Source organism: Enhydra lutris, unplaced genomic scaffold, assembly GCF_002288905.1.
Source record: "Enhydra lutris kenyoni isolate GAN:26980312 unplaced genomic scaffold, ASM228890v2 scaffoldscaffold85, whole genome shotgun sequence".
In the NCBI taxonomy this organism is placed as follows: domain Eukaryota; kingdom Metazoa; phylum Chordata; class Mammalia; order Carnivora; family Mustelidae; genus Enhydra; species Enhydra lutris.
The window spans coordinates 5,144,448-5,163,103 of NW_019154169.1; the positions used below are offsets into that span (position 1 = coordinate 5,144,448).

The 18,656-nt window shown below is 47.8% G+C and overlaps 1 protein-coding gene across 1 annotated transcript; it reads right to left on the reverse strand.

Annotated features, from left to right (window-relative positions):
* Nucleotides 1-1,428: 1,428 nt before the first annotated feature.
* Nucleotides 1,429-7,753, reverse strand: LOC111161589 (proline dehydrogenase 2). The gene is made up of 10 exons (XM_022525342.1): nucleotides 7,488-7,753; nucleotides 7,216-7,412; nucleotides 6,988-7,126; nucleotides 6,818-6,904; nucleotides 5,875-5,955; nucleotides 5,643-5,798; nucleotides 5,400-5,566; nucleotides 3,079-3,189; nucleotides 2,582-2,667; nucleotides 1,429-1,653 (listed from the first exon to the last, which is right to left on the reverse strand). The coding sequence occupies exons 1-10, from the start codon at nucleotides 7,662-7,664 to the stop codon at nucleotides 1,469-1,471; spliced, it is 1,386 nt and encodes a 461-aa protein (XP_022381050.1). The 5' UTR covers nucleotides 7,665-7,753; the 3' UTR covers nucleotides 1,429-1,468.
* Nucleotides 7,754-18,656: the final 10,903 nt, after the last annotated feature.

An 18,656-nucleotide genomic window follows, 5' to 3' on the forward strand; every position in this document is an offset into this window, starting at 1 on the left:
CATGTTAGCCGATTCTTCCGCCTGCCCCAGGACTGGTTTGAGGGGGTGGGCCCTTCCTAATCCCTGTCCTTGGTTGTCTTCTTTCCATGCTTCTCACCACCACCACGGGCCCCACGTGTTTTGGACACCGCTCCCTGGAAATCCTCTGATACCGTACCATCCACTGGGTCCCACACTTGTTGTATCTCCCCCAAACTGCATTTCCTCCCCGATCACCATCTCAGAGCCCACCCTCTTCAAGCGAGGGCCCTGGGCCTCGCCCTTCACTGTCTCCCTCCCATCCAGCCTCTCAGCCGGGTGGCCCATCCACTCAGCTTCCAGACTGTCCTTCTCACCATCCCCCCTCCTCTGTTTTTATTGTCCTGCCATGCTCCAGCAGCCTGCGGCGATTTCTTACTCTAGCTTCCCTTGGGCTCCCAGCCCGTCTCCCCGCTCTGGTACACTCACTACTAGGTAGCCAGGGGACTTTTACTAAAGCCAAACCTGACTTTGTCCCTCCCTTGCTTGAAACCCTCCTGACTCCCCAGGGCCCTTGGGACAAAGTCCAGCCCATGAAGCCTGGCAACAAAGATGGCATCATCTGGCCTGCCTACCCTTCCATCCCTGTGTTCCCACTCCCCAGTCTGTTTCACACTCTTCTGTCTATGCACACACTTGCCTTTGTATGCTCTTCTCAGTATTCCCTTGGTTATCCTTATGAATCCTCTGAGAAGCCCTCTTAATCACCAGGAGTCTCCCCTGATCCCCCAGGCTATCACTGAAGATAGGTCTCTCTACCTCTACTGGACCAAGGCTTGTGAGTCAGGGCCTGCAGTTGTCTTTGTCACTGCTGTGTCCCCAGCATTGTTCACCTCAGAGCATAGCTCAGGAGGAGCCTCAGTAAATGCTTATTAAATAAAAAAGTGGTTTGCCTCTTCCCTCTGTCCCTCCCAACCTCTTGGCTTCAGTGTCTCGGTGTCTGCTCATCATCTGGGCATCCACTAGAGTTAAGAAAGTTCCCCCTTGAGCCATTGACTGGCTGAATAGAGCTAATCCCAGGCCCAGTGCAGGATAGGCCGCCTCGGGTTGGAGGGAGGCATGTTAGTTTTTGATCAATGTCCTTGCTATGCTCTGTGATCAGCTACTGGTCTCTCTTGAGCTACAGAGCTGCTAGCTTGGACTGACTGAGGTCGAGAATAGCCCTTTCCCAAGGAAGCAGCTTCAGTGCAGGGCAATAGCTCAGGATCTTTTTTTTTTTTTTTTTAAAGATTTATTTATTTATTTGACAGACAGAGATCACAAGTAGGCAGAGAGGCAGGCAGAGGGGGAGTGGGGGAAGCAGGCTCCCCGCTGAGCAGAGAGCCCTATAGGGGCTCGATCCCAGGACCCTGGGACCATGACCTGAGCTGAAGACAGAGGCCGTAACCCACTGAGCCACCCAGGCATCCCTAGTTCAGGATCTTTATTAACCACATGACTCCTGGGGATTCTAATGGGGTACCCTCAGGCCCCAACCCAGCACTCTCCTCCGAAGTTCTTGGCCGAGCAGCTTCTGTTCCCTGCGGGCACCCTGCAGCACGCTCCGGTTCTCCTGGGCCCTCCGGATCAGATAGGGGATCACCTCCTCCAGGGAACCATAAGGGATGGACTTATACACCGCATAGCCGGCCTGCCCTGCAGGGAGATTGTTGGCAGGGTATGAACTCATGTTTGGGGAGAGACCCCACCTGGAACAGAGGCTCTCATCTCTGAGAATGTGACAGACTAGGTGAGTTGGACAAAATTCCCAATGAAAAAAACTTAAAATCCTGCATTAAACATTTAGAAAATGTTCCCAAAGTTATTAAAATACTGCCAAAAGAGTAAGGAATTTAGTAATCCAAGGATTAAGAGAAAATGAGAACCCAAAAAGGGAAGGACGCAAGGAAACACTTCCACCCTGAAGGCAAAATTTGATGACTTCATAGAATGGAGGGGGTACAGAAATTGAGGCCCAGAGTCTGACCAGGGTGACTTGTAAAGGAGCATTTCCTCAAGTTAAGCTGCACCCTCAGTGTCAGAGTTAACCAGAAATCAACACTCCCACCTTCCCCAGCTCACAGGGAATAGTAGCCTTGACCATAAGTAGAGCAAAGAAAACAAAAGCCCATCTCTGAGAGATCAAGGCCGTGGATTAGCCTCACATATTTGTAGCTCAAACTTGCATCATGGAGATGCTTCTGGAAATCTCAAGCTCTGAATATAAGGTAAAGTGGTTCTGTACCCCTTAGCACCTGGCAGAAGAAAACATAAATCTTCTGGTCTCAGACCCCGGGGAGACACAATCAAGATAACAAAGCACATAGGAAACAAGACACCATGATCAAAAACCATCAAAAGCGAGAGACAGCAGGCTTAGAGAACAGGCAAGCAAGGCCTTCAGATATGAGAGCAACAGATCTATCTGGAAGAGTCTGGCGGCTGGGCCAGCTGCAGGCTCTGAAGGGGAGCCTGGGCAGGTGCTGGTTGGGAGTGGGAGAAGGGATCTGGCTAGGAGGGGATGAGGCCGAGGGCTAGGTGGGGCATGGTATTGGGGAATGGGGAGAATGGGCCATCCACATACCCAGTGCCAAGGAGACATGGTCACACATCCCTAGAAGTTGTCCAAAACAGACCGGCCCGTCCAGAGGAATGCCCAGCTCCCACATGCTATAGAGAAGGCCACATCATCAGTCCACACAGTGGCTGGATCCAGAGCTGACAGTCAGCCATTATGCACTCATATGGCTGTTCCAGTTACTAAAATCTTGAAGTACTTCCAAACTCAGTGATAAATAACCACTACTCTCGAGCCTGTGAAAGCTCCCCGGTGAGTCCCAGCTCCTTCCCTGGAACCCGCAGACTTCCCTGTGCCCCAGCAAATAAGGAGCAATACCTTGTTTAGCCGGGGCCTACAGGGGGATAAATATTTTAATAGCCTCCCCTGCATCCCTGTGAACCTACTTGTCCCTCACCGTCCCTACCCCTATTCCATGTCCACCACCTTCTGCCCACCCCTGGCAAGGGAGAGGAATCGAGGGGTCCTCCTTGTGGGGACCCATTTCCCATCCCTCTACGTACCGCTTGGTTGCCTGGCAAACAGATTCTTCATTGTGGGAAGCCACCATGAGGTGGCACATGGGGCCACGGTGGGACACATGGGTCAGCATCAGATCCAGACAGCGGCTGTAACTGAAGGGAGACACTCTGTTCAGCTTACGGCTCCTGGTAGTTAAAAGTCAGGCCCCGGGGACTCAGGATTCCTCTCCTTGGGAGTTGGGGTGCTTAAGGGCAAGTACTCTGGGATCAGAAGATACCCCCATTTCCCCTCCACCAGGTGCAGGGGATAGCCCTTCTCTGAGCCTGTTTCCTCTCTTGTAACGATTCACATTCACCTCACAGCCCTGTTGAGGATGGAGTAAGATGGGGGTGTCATAAAGCCCTTGGCTTGGTGGCCGACTCAGAGCAAAGGGTGACATCACGTTCATGAGATGACATTTACCTAAGGTCATTCACAGCAGCGTTGACCACAGAACATGAGCAGCAGTAACGTAACGGTCAGTGGGGCCCGGCTCAAAGGAATGACGGCGCACAAAGGCTCGTGGAGCGCCCGGCACCAAAGAAGGGTGAGGACACTCTGGGGCTCTGATACAGAAGGACAAACTAACTGGCAAATGCTTTCCCGGCTTGCTGCTGGCTGTATGTCACCCTAAGGACAAGGTGTGGTACATCCATACAGTGGGATATTATTTTAGACATAAGAGGGAATGAAGTACTGATTAATGCGACAATGTAGTTGAACCCTGAAAACGTTACACTGAGTGGAACAGGCCAGACACCAAGGCCATATGTTATGACCATACATATGACTCCATTGGTATGAAATATCCAGAAGAAGCAAATCCATAGGGACACAAAATGGATTAGAAGCTTCCAGGGCCTGAGGGGAAGCAAATGGGGAGTGACTGCTAATAGACGTGGTGATGAAATGTTCTGGAATTAGTGGTGATGGTTGCAAAACCTTGTGAATATATTAAAATCCCTTGAATGGTACACTTCGAAATGGTGAATTTTATGGCATGTGAATTATAACTTAGTAAGAAATAATCAGATGTGATTAAGCCCGTGGGGCACAACCATATGTAGGAGCCCTCATGGGCCTCGGGTGTGAGCCTAGCTTCCAGCCATGGCGTGGCCCCTTGCCCTGTGAGCTTGGGTCAGTCCCTGTGGCTCTGCAAACCTCTCCTGAATCTAGCGGGAAATGGAAGTAGATTTTTAAGCTTTACAAAGACTGGGCCTGGGGACCACCTTAGTTGGGAATGGGACCAGGACCAGGGTCTAGCCCAGGCCCTGATCTAAATCAGGTGATCAGAAAGTATGTGGTAAAGGAACAGTTTGCTTCTTCCCAGGGTCCTGGGATGGGGATCCAAGGAGCTCACCCATGTTTTGCTCCCAGCACAGGATGATTTGAGGTGAGTAAGAATGCAGGTTCCAGAGTCAGTCTGCTCAGTTCAGAACTTGGTCCTGTCACTTACTAGCTATGTGACCTTGGGTAAGTGATTCTACCTCTTCGCGCCTGGGTTCCATCCTCTGTGAGATAGGTGTTGGGTGGGGGGGGCGGTTATGATAATAGTACCTACCACTTGGGGGTTGTTTATGTATTCAACAAATGTGTTCTGAGCACCTGTCACGTAGCAGGCACAATTCTAAACACGGGATGCTCAACAATGAACAAATCAGAAACCCCGGCCCTCCTGGGCCCACACTCTAAAGGGAGAGACAATTTGCCATTGAATATGAAAGTGTGTAGAATCTCAGATGCTGGTAGGCGCTAAGGAGGGAAAGCAAATTCAGGAAGAGGGTAGGTGTGGGAGTTCTCATTTTTGATAGGGAGGGCAGGGAAGGCTCCCCAAGGAGGTCCCAAAAAGTAGAGACCCAAGAAGGTGAGGGATTGAAGCAAGAAGCTGTCTGGAGGGAGAATGTTCTAAATAGTGGGAACAGGAAGTGCAAAGGCCCTGGGGGTCATCAAGGAGGCCAGTGTGGAGGAACAGAGTGGGCAGAAGAGAAGCTGAGGTGACAAGACCAGGTCATGCGGGGCCTGGGGGCTGCTGTAAGGATTTGGGGTTTATTGAGGGGCAGTAGGAGCAATGGGAGGGTTTTGAACTGAGCAGGGAAGGGGATTTGACTTAGATATTAGCATGCGCCTTCTGGCTGCCTGTGGGGTACAGACTGGGGTGGTGGACAAAGGAAGGAGCAGGGAGCCCAAAGAGGAGGTGGGAAGAGAAGATGTCCTGGACCAGGGAGAGGAAGTGATATGGGGACATACAGAGGCTGCATCATGGACAGTGCGCTGGGATGAAAGGTTATGATTTATCTCCGAGGCCTGTCTGGCCCAGTCCTACCTCCGACTGGTAGCCTCATAGTCTGGCTGAGTGGGGTCTTCTGTCCCTTGGTGCCGAGCCACCTGTCTCTCCTTGTCCAGATATGCCCCTCGTACCAACTTGACTCCGAAGGCCAGGCCAGCCCTGTCAGCGGCCTCCGCGGCCTGCCTCAGCCGCTCGTGTGTGTCCTGGCGGGGCACCCCGGCAGCTTCGGGTCAGGGCCCCGGGACCCCAGCCCGCGGGCCCCCACCGTGCACCACACACCTTCAGATAGGCCTGGTAAGTGTTCCACACCCAGGGCCCGCCTTCCCCAGGGCTGTTCCAGCGCCTGGCCAGGGCATCCACCAGCAGAGAGAGAGCTGGGTTCAGGAAGGTGTACTCAGCGTCCACCAGGAGCCTCACATGCTGGGCCCGGGCGTGCTGCGGGTGGGAGGGATCGCGGTCAGGCCTTGGGGTGCCTGGCACGCGCGGGGGGACAGGCCACGGCCAGGGTTACCTGGACCACCCGGTGCAGGCGGCTCAGAGAGGCCTGGAGATGCCGGTTCTGCTCGGCACTGAGGCAGGAGACCTGGAGATCCTGGGGGAGCAGCAGAGGAGGTGACTGAATCCTTCCGGGGCCCGTGTCTCCCCCCCACCACCCAGAAGGGAGACACGTTTAGAAATTGTTAGATGTAGGAAATGAAGCTGTATCACATAGATACTATCTTTTTTAAAGATTTTATTTATTGGGGTGCCTGGGTGGCTCAGTGGGTTAAAGCCTCTGCCTTCAGGTCAGGTTATGATCTCAGAGTCCTGGAATCGAGCCCCACATCAGGCTCTCTGCTCAGCAGGGAGCCTGCTTCCTCCTCTCTCTCTGCCTGCCTCTCTGCCTACTTATGATCTCTGTCTGTCAAATAAATAAATAAAATCTTTAAAAAAAAAAAAGATTTTTTTTTCCGGAAGATTGTCTCCCCCTGGCTGGGGGCAGAGTCTAGGGGGGTCCTGGGGAGTCAGTAACTGGTGAGACTTCCTACATAAAACGGCCACCCTCAGAGAAGGCCTACTCGGTGCTGGTGCTATTTCGGGTACCTCACCAAATATTTAACTCACCCAATCTTCACTTCTGTCTGAGGTAGGGACTGACACAGAGGTTGGGAGGGCTGTCTCTGAAATGGGGGCAGGAAAGGGAACAGGTTTGGGGAGACACTGAAGCCAGGGTGGGATCTGGTAGGTGTGAGGGGTCTGGAGCATGTCCAGGGGCTCAGGGGAAAGGCTGGGACTGGAGACAAACATGGGCCTCATAAGTGGGGAAACTCCCCTAGTGGGGAAACTGAGGCTACAGCGTGGGTAAGAAGACCCCATCAAGGGGAGGAAGGAGTGAGGAGGCGGGAGCTTCTCCCCCGACCCCCTCCCCACATTCCCCACCAACCATCCATTCTCTCCCAGCCTGAGATCCTTACCTGCCCAGAGTCCATGGCTTCTGCCAGCCTCTCGGGGCTCAGCTCCAAGGAAGCCCCTGGTTTTCTGATGCAGGAGGTTAGCTCCTTCTGGAATGGGGTGGTGGGTGGAGTGGTGAGGGGGAGCTAGTCGGCAGCCCTACCCTCCCGCCCCCATCTTGCCCATCCCTTACACAGAGCCGAGCGCTGGTCAGCGCCGTCACCTTCAGCTGCATGAGGATGTTCCCAGTCGGGCCAGGGGTATCCAGGAGGCCACGTGACAGGTCCACACACCGAAGCATAGCACTGAAGTTCCCTTCATACCAGGCCTCACTGCCCCAGCCAGCGGGCATTAGCTTCGGGAGCCCACCCATCCCCTTTCTGCCAGCCTCCCCGCCTCCCCGGGCCTGGCCCCTACTCACCCCGTCTTGACAGCTGAGTCTGGCTCCTCTTCAGTGGGTACTGCCAGCAGGGGCCGGAGGCCTAGGGCCTGGAGCTGTTGGACGCAGCCCCTCACCTCGTCTGCTGTCTCACCAGCCACAAACTGCCCGTAGATAGACGCTCGGAGAAGGGCACCTGAGAGCCGGGAGCCCAGGAGTCGCCGAGACCAGGCCTGGAGCTGGAGTGACAGAGAGCAACGGCTCAGAGCCCAGCCCGGGGTTGCCCGAGGCCAGTCCCCAGGGTCCCTGCTCACCGCCAGGCCATGTGTGACCAGAGGGGGCCAGGCACACAGCCGCAGCACCAGCAAAGCTCGTGTCAGTTCTCCTGTGCCTTTGAGGTGAAAAGCCCCTCCATCAAAATTCAAGGGCTTCCAGCCCCCAGCAGAGGGTCCAGCTTGGGAACAGAGCACACGACAGGTCCGAAGCATCATGAATCCCTAGCCGTTTCTAGAGCAAGTAAAGGGGCTTTGGGGGCAGGTCTACCAAGTCCCCATTGCCCAGCCAGGGGCAGTGACTGATTAACGAGGCAGTAGCCAGGGCAAGGTGAATCTTTGAGGATCATAGGCTCCTTGGGGGGGGCAGTTAATTATTAACCGATGGGGACAGAGTTCAGAATAACGGGGACAGGAATGGAAAGCTCCCCAAATAGCCCCCAAAACCCCTCAGCAGAACATCTCACGTTGGTTAGATGCCCACCGTGGGCCAGTGGGTACTAAGGGAGAGCAGGGTTTCTGGAACAAGGATCTCCGGGTTCAAGGCGATTTGGTTTTGTGATCTTGGGAAAGTTACTCAATCATGCTTGTTACAATTACTACATCTCTGGATGGGAAAGATGGCAATGTTACTGAATCAATTTGAAAATGCACATAGCCTGTAATCCAGCTGTTCCAGGCTGAGCATACATCTTAGAGAACCAGGTTGTAGCCATAGAGAAACAGGTACAGGGAGGAATGGTCACAGCTGCATGGTTTGCAATGGCCACAAACCACCCAAATTTCCATCAACTGGAGAACGAGTAGAGATATACCCTGGTCTACAAGGGCATCCTGTGTGGAATACTATATGGCAGTGAAAAAGGAACAGACTTCTGATGCGTCCAACCCCATGGTTAAATCTCACATGCACAGTGGTGAGTGAAAGAAGACAGACACGGAACAGGACATGCTGCATTAGTCCGTTCAATACACTTGAAAGCAGGGAAAATGAAAGAACAGTAGGGTTAGGAATATGCACGTGGGTGGCCAAACCATACAGACAAGACAAAAAAAGACTATCTCAAAAGTCAGAGAGGTGGTTACCTCGGGCGATTGGGGGAGCTGTAACTGGGTTGGGGCTCTTGGGAGCTTCCCTGTCCTTTTTTCTTAACCTGATAATTCACAGTTGTTCCCATTCTAAGTATTTTTTTAAAAGATTTGATTTATTTATTTGAGAGAGAGAGGGTGGGGAGAGAGGGGGAGCCCATGTGGAGGGGAGGGGCACAGGGAGAGGCAGACTCCCACCGAGCAGGGACCCCCCCCCCAATGTGGGGTCTCGATCCTGGGACCCTGGGATCATGACCTGAACCAAAGGCAGATACTTCACCAACTGAGTCACCCAGGTGACTTTTTTCATGCCCTACACCTACATTATATACTCCTGAATGTACATTTCACAATAAAACAAAAAGGAAACACAAATCATAGTATTAGTCTCCTGGGGCTGCTATGAGGGGTTCTGGTGAGTTCACGAGCTCACACAGCCTGACCCACGAAATGAGCTCAGTAAGGACCGGTAAGTACTGTGTGTGCACAGTCTCCCTAGTGTCTGTGCTCCCAGTGAGGTATACACTGTTCATCACTCCTGGGTTTGGGGATCCCCAAAACCACCTCAGGCTCAGTAATTCACTAGAAGTACCCCCAGAACTCAGAAGAGCTGTTTTATTCACAGTCATGGTTTACCTCAGTGAAAGGATATAGATTAAAAAAAAACAAAAGGAAGAGGCCCACGGGATCCAGGTGACCCCGGGCACCAGCTTCTAGTTGTTCTCTCCCAGGGCCACTGAGCAAACAGCGCTCAACGCTTCCAGACCCAGTGCATGATGACACACCCAGAGGACTGCAGCCAGCGGCCTTCATATGAGCCCTGGTGTCCAGGCTTTCTACTGGGGTGTCATTCACATAGTCCCAGCTGTCCTCCGATATGACTGACATTGGTGTCCAGCTCCTCCAGAGGTCAAGCTGACACTGCATGTCCCAGGTAATCAAAAACACTCTTACCAAGCAAGATATTCTAAGAGGTTACCTCCCAGGAACTGGGCAAAATTAATCCTTCACTGTATAACCCCTAATTCACAGGTGTTGAAAGCAGAGGCTCAGAGAGGTAGAGCTATCTACCTGAAAGCACACAGCCAGTGGGTGGCTAAGTGTGGAGTTAATGACTTTGTCCCCTAGACCCCAGGTTCAAGATTTTAGCCATGCAGCCTCTTTCTCATCTTTTATCAGCATCCAATTCACAGAACATTTGACTAGAGTCAGACTATAAATCCAGCAAGCTTGAGCTAAAAAAAAAGTCTTTATGCTGTTTTTTTTTAATTCCTTGCACAGTTCATATTTAAAAATTAAAACAATAGAAAAGGGGGCAGAGTGAAAAACTAGTCTTTCTCCCACTCCTGAAGTTCAGCCCCTCAATTTCCTACCTGTAAAGCAGTGGGCCATCCTTGCAAAGGCAGAATATACACCTATATATCTCCTTTATTTATTATGTAAAGCGGAAATACTATTCATTCCTTTGCACATTGATTTTTTCCATTCATGTATTTTGAAAGATTATTCCCATCTCAGCACATACAGCTCCTTCTCAAATTTGAAAAGTTCTGTGTTGTTTCTGCCTTTAATCGTTGACAGAATCCACCAGTAAAGCCATTTGTGCTAGTTGTCTTTGTGGGAAGTTAGCTTCTTTCTTAAGATTTTATTTATTTATTTTGTGGGAAGTTTTTAAATAATGAATTCACTTTCCTTAGTAAATACAGGGCTCTTCATATGTTCTATTTCACAAGCTTTCATTCCTTGTGTTTTCAAGGAATCATCACTTCATCTAAATTGTCAAATATAACTACAGAATTTGTAGAGATAACCCCTCTTTCACTCTTGATATTGGTTATTTCTGTTCTCTTTTTTTCTTCATCCATCTAGCTAGGGATTTTTATCAATCTCGTTCATCTTTTCAAACAACCAACTTGGGCTTTGTCAATTTTCTCCATGGTTTACTGATCTGTCTCATTTTTAACGCTTGGAGATTTTTCTCTTGTATGGACTCTTGTCATTGGTGATTCCATTTTCTCTGACACTTAGTTTAAAAATTTGCAAACACAATTTAAAGAATGACCACAGCCCACTTCTACACCTTCCACCTAGATCCAACAACCTTGCCATCTTTGCTTTTTCTCTCCTCTTTCCCTATTTCTTAATATGAACATGTGCCCCCATATCATTTGAAAATAAGTTATAGAACTTGTGGCATCTTGGCATGCATGTATTAAGAATAAGAACAGGGATGGGGCGCCTGGGTGGTTCAGTGGGTTAAAGCCTCTGCCTTCGGCTCAGGTCATGATCTCAGGGTCCTGAGATCAAGCCCCGCATCAGGTTCTCCACTCAGCAGGGAGCCTGCTTCCCCTCCTCTCTCTCTGCCTGCTTCTCTGCCTACTTGTGATCTCTCTCTCTGTCAAATAAAGAAATAAAATCTTAAAAAAAAAAAAAGACTAAGAACAGTGTGCCTGGGTGGCTCAGTTGTTAAGTGTCTGCCTTTAGCTCAGGTCATAATCCCAGGGTCCTGGGATATTCCATGATATATTTTTTAAAGATTTTATTTATTTATTTGACAGACAGAGATCTACAAGTAGGCAGAGAGGCAGGGAGAGAGAGAGAGGAGGAAGCAGGCTCCCCGCTGAGCAGAGAGCCTGATGCGGGGCTCGATCCCAGGACCCTGGGATCACGACCCAAGCTGAAGGTAGAGGCTTTAACCCACTGAGCCACCCAGGCACCCCCATGATATTTTTTAAAGATTTATTTATTTATTTGAGACTGTGCGAGTGGGGGGTGGGCAAAGGGGGAGGGAGAATCTCAAGTAGACTTCCCACTGAGCACAGAACCCAACACAGGGCTGGATCTCATGACCCTGAGATTGTGAACTGAGCCAAAACCAGGAGTTGGAGGCTCAACCACCTGAGCCGCCAGGCACTCCATGACTTAAAAAATCAAACAAACAATATTGATTTTCAAAAAAATCCCAGAACAAGTGTCTTGTAGAATGCCCCACATGCTGTATTTGCTTAATTATACTCATGTGATGTCATCTAATGTGTTCCTTTATCCTATGTATTTACTGTAAATCCTGTGTTCTGGTTCAGGGCCATAATTTAGTAGATCAGCCTCCTACTGCTGACCATTTAGGTTGAGTCCCCAGTCTGGTCTCTTAGCCACCATGTTATTAGGACCTCCCAGGCTTCTCAACAACTCTGCCAGAGCAGTCTTGACAGGAAGGTAGGAGACAGGTTGAGGGGCTAGTTTCAAAGCCTTCCCAGACCTGCCATTGGGGGATTAAGAGGACTAGAGTTCAGGGAGGCGTAGGGAGAGGAGAGAAGCCAGAAACAAAATTGTCCTTTGGGACTAGATGTGAGGGACCTTAAATATTCATTGTGAAGAGCCGATTTTACCTTGAGCATAGTGGGGAGCTGTGGAAGATTCTAGCTATGGAAGAGAAACTCACATTTTGGCTTTAAGACAATCCCCCTGGAAAAAAAATAAAGAAGATCCTCCTGACTCCCCAGTGGGAGAGTAGATAGGAGAGAGGGTCTCAGTCTAGAAGCCAGGGAGGAGACTGACTCAGGGATAGGGGTGCAAGGATGAGGTGGGGCCAGAGTGGAGGTGGAAGAGGGTAGAGATAAACAGGGCAACACATGGATGGGTGATGGGAGACCCCCAAATCCTCGTGGAAACCCCAAATCCTAAGGGTGACAGTCACAGAGACCTTGATCAGGTGGACATCTGAGGGACACTGTCTCCTCACTTTTTTTTTTTAAGATTTTATTTATTTATTTGACAGAGAGAGAGATCACAAGTAGGCAGAGAGGCAGGCAGAGGGAGAGGGGGAAGCAGGCTCCCTGCTGAGCAGAGAGCCTGACTCGGGCCTCAATCCCAGGACCTTGAGATCATGACCTGAGCTGATGGCAGAGGCTTAACCCACTGAGCCACCCAGGTGCCCCTACTGTCTTCTCACTTTTTTTTTTTTAAGATTTTTTTTAATTATTTATTTATTTGACAGACAGAGATCACAAAGAGGCAGAGAGAGAGAGAGGGAGGGAAGCAGGCTCCCTGCCGAGCAGAGAGCCCGAGGCGGGCCTCGATCCCAGGACCCTGAGATCATGACCTGAGCCAAAGGCAGCGGCTTAACCCACTGAGCCACCCAGGCGCCCCTGTCTTCTCACTTTTAACCCCAAAAACTTTTCCATGAGAACCCCAGTTTCCAGGGAATCAAGCACAGAGACCTTAGCCAAGTGTGGGGATCAGAAATACCAGCTGCTTCTTTTTTTTAAAGATTTTATTTATTTATTTGACAGACAGAGATCACAAGTAGGCAGAGAGGAAGGCAGAGAGAGAGGAGGGGAAGCAGGCTCCCTGCTGAGCAGAGAGTCCAATGTGGGGCTCTATCCCAGGACCCTGGGATCATGACCTGGGCGGAAGCCAGAGGTTTTAACCCACGGAGCCACCCAGGCACCCCAGAAATACCAGCTTCTGACCCCCTTCCCAGATTTCCCCCTTGCAATCTCTAAAGTACTCCTTTATCCTTGCCTGGTAGGAGGAAGGAGTGGTTTAGCTTTTGTCTTGTTTTGTCTCCCAGGTTCAGGCAACTCAACTTAGGTGCTGAATAACTATTGAATGAATGCATGAAACAAACCAGAGAGGGTCTCATCCCTTTGGCACCTTCAGACCAAAGAGTGGCCTCCCTGGACCAGCCTCAGTGTGTGAATCCTCCTGGGGGTTCCGATCTTGGGAATGTCCCTCCCTTGCTCCTCATGGTTCTGAAGAGAAAGAAAAACTCCTTCAAATGGTCTTCACGGCCATTACCAGTGGTCTCAGCATTGGCTGCACATTGAGATCACCTGGGGAGATTATTTTAATTTAATTTTTTGAATGATCATATCATAAAAATAACTTTTTTTCTTTTGGTGTACAGTTCAATGAATTCTAACACATGTATCAATTCATTCTACGCACACACCCCCATTGCAATCAAGATAAGAACAGTTGCCTCCTCCCCAAACACTTCCTTTTGCAGCCACACCCTCTCCCAAAGACCCCTGATCTTTTCTAACATTGCTGCTTTTTTGTATTGTTGAGAATGTCAAGTATAGGCAGCCATACAGTATGTAATCTTCGAGACCGGCTTCTTTCCCTTAACCTGATGTCTTTGAGATTATGTAAATTGTTACATTTATCAGTAGTTTGCTCTTTTTGACAGCTGAATAGTATCCTGTCGTGCCAATAAATCTCAACTTGTTTATCCATTAACCTGTTGTTTCCAGCATCTGGTGAGCTTTTAAAATTCCTGAAGTCTAGGCTTCTACCCCATGAGTCTGATTTAATTGTTCACAGGCATTAGGAATGTCATCGATTCCCCTGGTGATTAAAATAGTCATCCCAGCTGAGAACCCTGACCCCCACAGTCTGGCCCCTATGCTCCTCTCACTTAGCTCTTATATTTCCCCCAAGCCCACCCTCTTTTACTCCTTGCTGTCCCTTGAACACACTGCACTTCTTCCTGTTCAGGGCCTTTGCACTTGCTGTTCCTTTCCCCTTAAAACTCTCTGCTTTCTGGGGCACCTGGAGGGCTCAGTTGGTTGAGCATCTGACTCTTGATCTCAGCTCAGGTCTTGATCTCAGGGTTGTGAGTTCAGGCCCCGAAGTGGGCTCCAGGCTAGGTGTGGAGCCTACTTAAAAAACAAACAGGGGCACTATAGATAGATCTATATCTTAGATCTATAGTCTAAGATCCCATAGACTCTGTGAGATCAGAATCCTCTCGGTTCTAATTGGGTCACCCGATGACCCCTAAGTCCATCAGTGGGGCTGGAGAGTTAGATACTCGGAATGGCCATTCTGTAGCCCCGTGTGGGACGGGCTACATCCAGTGCACAAAGCCTACTTGACGCGGGGGGATAGATATTGCTGCTTCCCAAGAGTCAGCATGAGAAAGGGTGAATGGACACTGGGTGATAAAATAATTGGGCTCCTAAGTGATTCTAATGGTTTCAGGAGAAAATACATAAAAATAACTTAGAATAGGGATTGGCATATGGAGAAAGCTATGAATGTTGTTTGTCTGTTGTCCTTACTTCAACTATTTATTGGCTTCTGACCACTCATAGGATAAAGTACAAACACATTAGATGATCTTGGTTTATCCTCATCCATCTCACCAGCCTCAATTCCTATCACTCCCTGCCTTAACAATTGTCCAGCATCAATTTTAGGAAAATCTCCTCCCGGTACTCCTGTGATCCTCTGCGTCTCGATGCCCTGCACACCTACTCAGCCTCTAATATCGGGTCTCGGTGACCGCTTAACATCAGAGGACACTCCCATTACCACCATCAAGTTTTTATCTCCAGCACAGACCTCTCCGCAGAGCTCCAGATCCCAAAATACAAACCACTTCTTTAAAATCTTGGGCTTGATTTGTTCTTCTCAAACGGGGCGCTACCGCCCCCTGGTGGGAGTTTTGGAAACTTTCGCAAACGTTGTTAGTTGCCGCAGAGTTGGAGGGCGCTACAGACTTTTACACGCGAGGAACCAGGAACGTTAGACCCTGGTCTAAATTGAAACCTTCCTTAACGGCGTTTAAAAGGTTTATTAATTATCTGAAATTATTAATATAATATATTTACAAATGCATAAAAACATGTGGTATGGTTTAAAACATACTTTTTCTGAAATGAAACTATAATGTGAATTGAGTGAAAATGATCGTTTTTGTTGTTCAGAATGATACCAAAGGTTGTTCACCATACAGGAAAATTTCGATTCCAACTATAATGCCACTTCTGAGATATAATGTAAAATTTTTTGAGGGTTTTTTTGTTTGTTTGTTTGTTTGTTGACAGAGATCACAAGTGCACAGAGGGACAGGCAGGGTGGGGGGGGGGGGCGGGAAGCAGGCTCCCCGCTGAGGACGCCGGGCTTGATCCCAGGACCGTGGGATCATGACTCAAGCCGAAAGCAGAGGTTTTAACCCACTGAGCCACTCAGGCGCCCCTATAATGTAAAATTGTAACGGTGTAAAACACACATAAAGAAATGTGTCCATGTTACAGATGTTTGGTATGATAAATGTGCAGGAAGTTACACGACCTAGTTAACAGGAAGTTAACTAGCACCCTAGTCAAAGAACATTATTATCCCTCTGGAAGCTCTCCTTATGTCGCATTCCAATCCCTATTTCTCTCTGCTCCAAAGATGACCACTCCTGACTTCTAATGCCAGAAATAAATTTTGCCTGGGATCAAGGCCCACAACGGGCTCGTTGATCAACAAGGGAGCCAGCTTCCTTCATCCCTCTCACCCTGCTTGAGCTCGTGCTCTCTCTCTCTCTCTCTCTCTCTCTCACTCTATCTTTCAAATAAATAAATAAAATCTTTTAAAATAAAAAATCAAAAAAGAACCTCCATTTTACTTTCTCATTAACGCACTTTTATTTTTATTTTATTTTTTTAACATGGAATACATCTCAATTTATATGTTGACCTTGCATGGGGGCCATGCTATGGTGTCCTTATTGTTCCAGTTTCAGTATTTATGTTGCTGAAGCAAGCAGTATTTTAATTTTCTTAAAAGTAGAAGAAATATTCTGTTTTCTTTGAGTTTATTCTATGGCTCATTTTCTAGTGTTTTTTTCTTTTTAAAAAATTTTCCCCAAAACAGGGGCCCCTGGGTGTCTCAGTGGGCTAAGGTCATGATCTTTGGTGTCCTGGGATCCAGCGGTGCATCCGGCTCTCTGCTCAGCAGGGAGCCTGCTTCCTCCTATCTTTCTGCCTGCCTCTCTGCCTACTTGTGGTCTCTGTCAAGTAAATTAAAAAAAAATTCCCCAAAACAAAATTTCCCCAACATTATTATTATTATTTTAAACTTTATTAGGTTTTTAATTTAAACTTCAGTATAGTTAACATATAATGTTATGTTAGTTTCAGATGTATAATATGGTGATTCAATAATTCTGCACATTACTGAGTGCTCATCATGATAAATGTACTCTTTTTAAAAAAATTTTTATTTATTCATTTGAGATAGAATGAGAGTGAGAGAGAGGGAGAGCACAAGCACAGGGAGTAGCAGGCAGAGGGAGAAGCAGACACCCTGCTGAGCAGGGAGCAGATGTGGGGCTCCAACCCAGGATTCTGGGATCATGACCTGATATTAGATTAGATTAGATATGATCTAATCTACAATCCTTATTTAGTTTTGTCAGTTCGTCCCATAATAGCCTTTATGGAAATTATGTGTCACCCTCAGTTGACTCTTTAGTATCCTTTAATCTGAAACAATTCCTTTTTCTTTTCTCTTTTTTAAAGATTTTTATTTATTTATTTGAGAGAGAGTGAGAGTGAGAGAGATCACAGAAGGAGAGGGAGAAGCAAACTCTCCACTGAGCAGGGAGCCCGGTGTGGGGCTCCATCCCAGGACCCTGAGATCATGACCTGAGCAGAAGAGCAGAAGACAGATGCTTAATCAACTGAGCCAGTCAGGTGCCCATCAATGTTCTTCTTCTTTTTTTTTTTTTTTTCAGTCTTCTTTTGTGTTGCATAACCTTGACATATATGAAGATTACAGGCCAGTTATTTTATCAAATATCCTTCAATTCCTACCTGTCTCCCTCATTATTAGATTCATATTATGCATTTTACCCCAGAATATCATTGACATTCTGTCATATCCTCAGTATTTCTTACCAGGGGGCTTGTGATGTCATTTTGTCTCATGCCTGGTAATGTTAACTCTGATCATTTGGTTAAGGTGGCACGATCATGTTTTCTCAACTATGAAACTATTATTTTCCCCTTACTAATGAATAAAACAAGTGCCTTTTTAGCTCTACTTGAACTTGAGTGAGTTTCTGCCCCTTGCAAATTATCCATTTTTTGTATCCATTAACTAAAGGCATTCAAACGGACTTAAGAAAAGGGTAATCTATGGTTGCAACTACCTAAAGCCACCATTCAGATTGGCCTAAGGGGGAAGGGAAATTTATGGTCCAGAAGCAGCTCTAACTTCAGGCACAGCTGGATCCAGGAGCTTGCTGTAATTAGGAACTTGTCTCATTCACAGTATTTATGTAAATTAAGAGAGACTAGATTCTGGGCAGATGGAAGCAATAGATATTTGCTACATTGTTTCAGACAATGGCAAAGAGGAAACAGGAAGTGCATGAAGAGACCCAACCACAGCCTGGAGTTCCTCTGGGGAGACTTACCCAAGCTGTTCAAGTGGTACCCATCAACCGAGATCCAAGAATATCAGCATATTTTCTTCCATGGTCACAATGATTGCTTCAGGGATGGGATTAAAACCCAAGCTGGGCTGAGGGAAAAACAGCGCCAGGACTTCCCAGACCTACCGGCAAAAGAGGCACTGTGGCTGCTGAGTTTGTAGAACGCCAGCCTAGAGCTGTAAGTGGTCATCTTTCAATGAGGAGTCTACCTGAGGATGAAATCAATGCAGAGAAAAGCAGACCCAAGAGACATAGAAGAATAGACCCTTCCTGGCTTCGTTTCAATACGGGATCCAGCAATGCTTGAAGCCAGCATTCCCCTGATGTTGTCAGCTAGAACAGCCAATAAGTTCACCTTTCCTTCTTAGCCAGTGTGGAAACAGAATGCTGCAGGTGTCTTCTTTGAAAAGGAAAAATATACAATTAGAAAAATTCTACATTTAGGAATCAAATCATCTTTTAAATTAAAGGGGAATTGTTTGGACCTGTGTATTTGTGTATTCAAGTGCTGTAGTCTAAAAGCTAGTATTTTAGTCTTCACTGAAAAAAAATAATAATATGTTGATGAGCATTTGAACCTACAGTTTTGATAATATGACTAATCAAGTAGAAGTGGAGGCCTAAATGAAGATTATACTTAGCTATACTCTGTTCTCCATGAAAATAGGCAGATTTCTCAGTTCTTCTGCTATTCAATATAAACAATAAGCATTCTCTTGCTGGGCTGCTTAATTATTGAGGCTGTTTTACAAATCACCTTTACTGAAGTATAATTTATATACCATAAAATCCACCCATCATAAGTGTACAGTTCAATGAGATTTGACAAATTTTTTTTAAGATTTTATTTATTTATTTGACAGATAGAGATCACAAGTAGGCAGAGAGGCAGGCAGAGAGAGAGG

Excerpts from the sequence above, each read along its gene's own strand:
- LOC111161589 (XM_022525342.1), bottom strand. The coding sequence starts at position 7,664 with ATGATGCTTCGGACCTGTCGTGTGCTCTGTTCCCAAGCTGGACCCTCT. Across the intron at positions 5,567-5,642 it reads CTTACCAGGCCTATCTGAAG|GACACACACGAGCGGCTGAG; the intron begins GTGTGTGGTGCA and ends GTGCCCCGCCAG. Across the intron at positions 2,668-3,078 it reads GTTTGCCAGGCAACCAAGCG|CATGTGGGAGCTGGGCATTC; the intron begins GTACGTAGAGGG and ends CCTTCTCTATAG.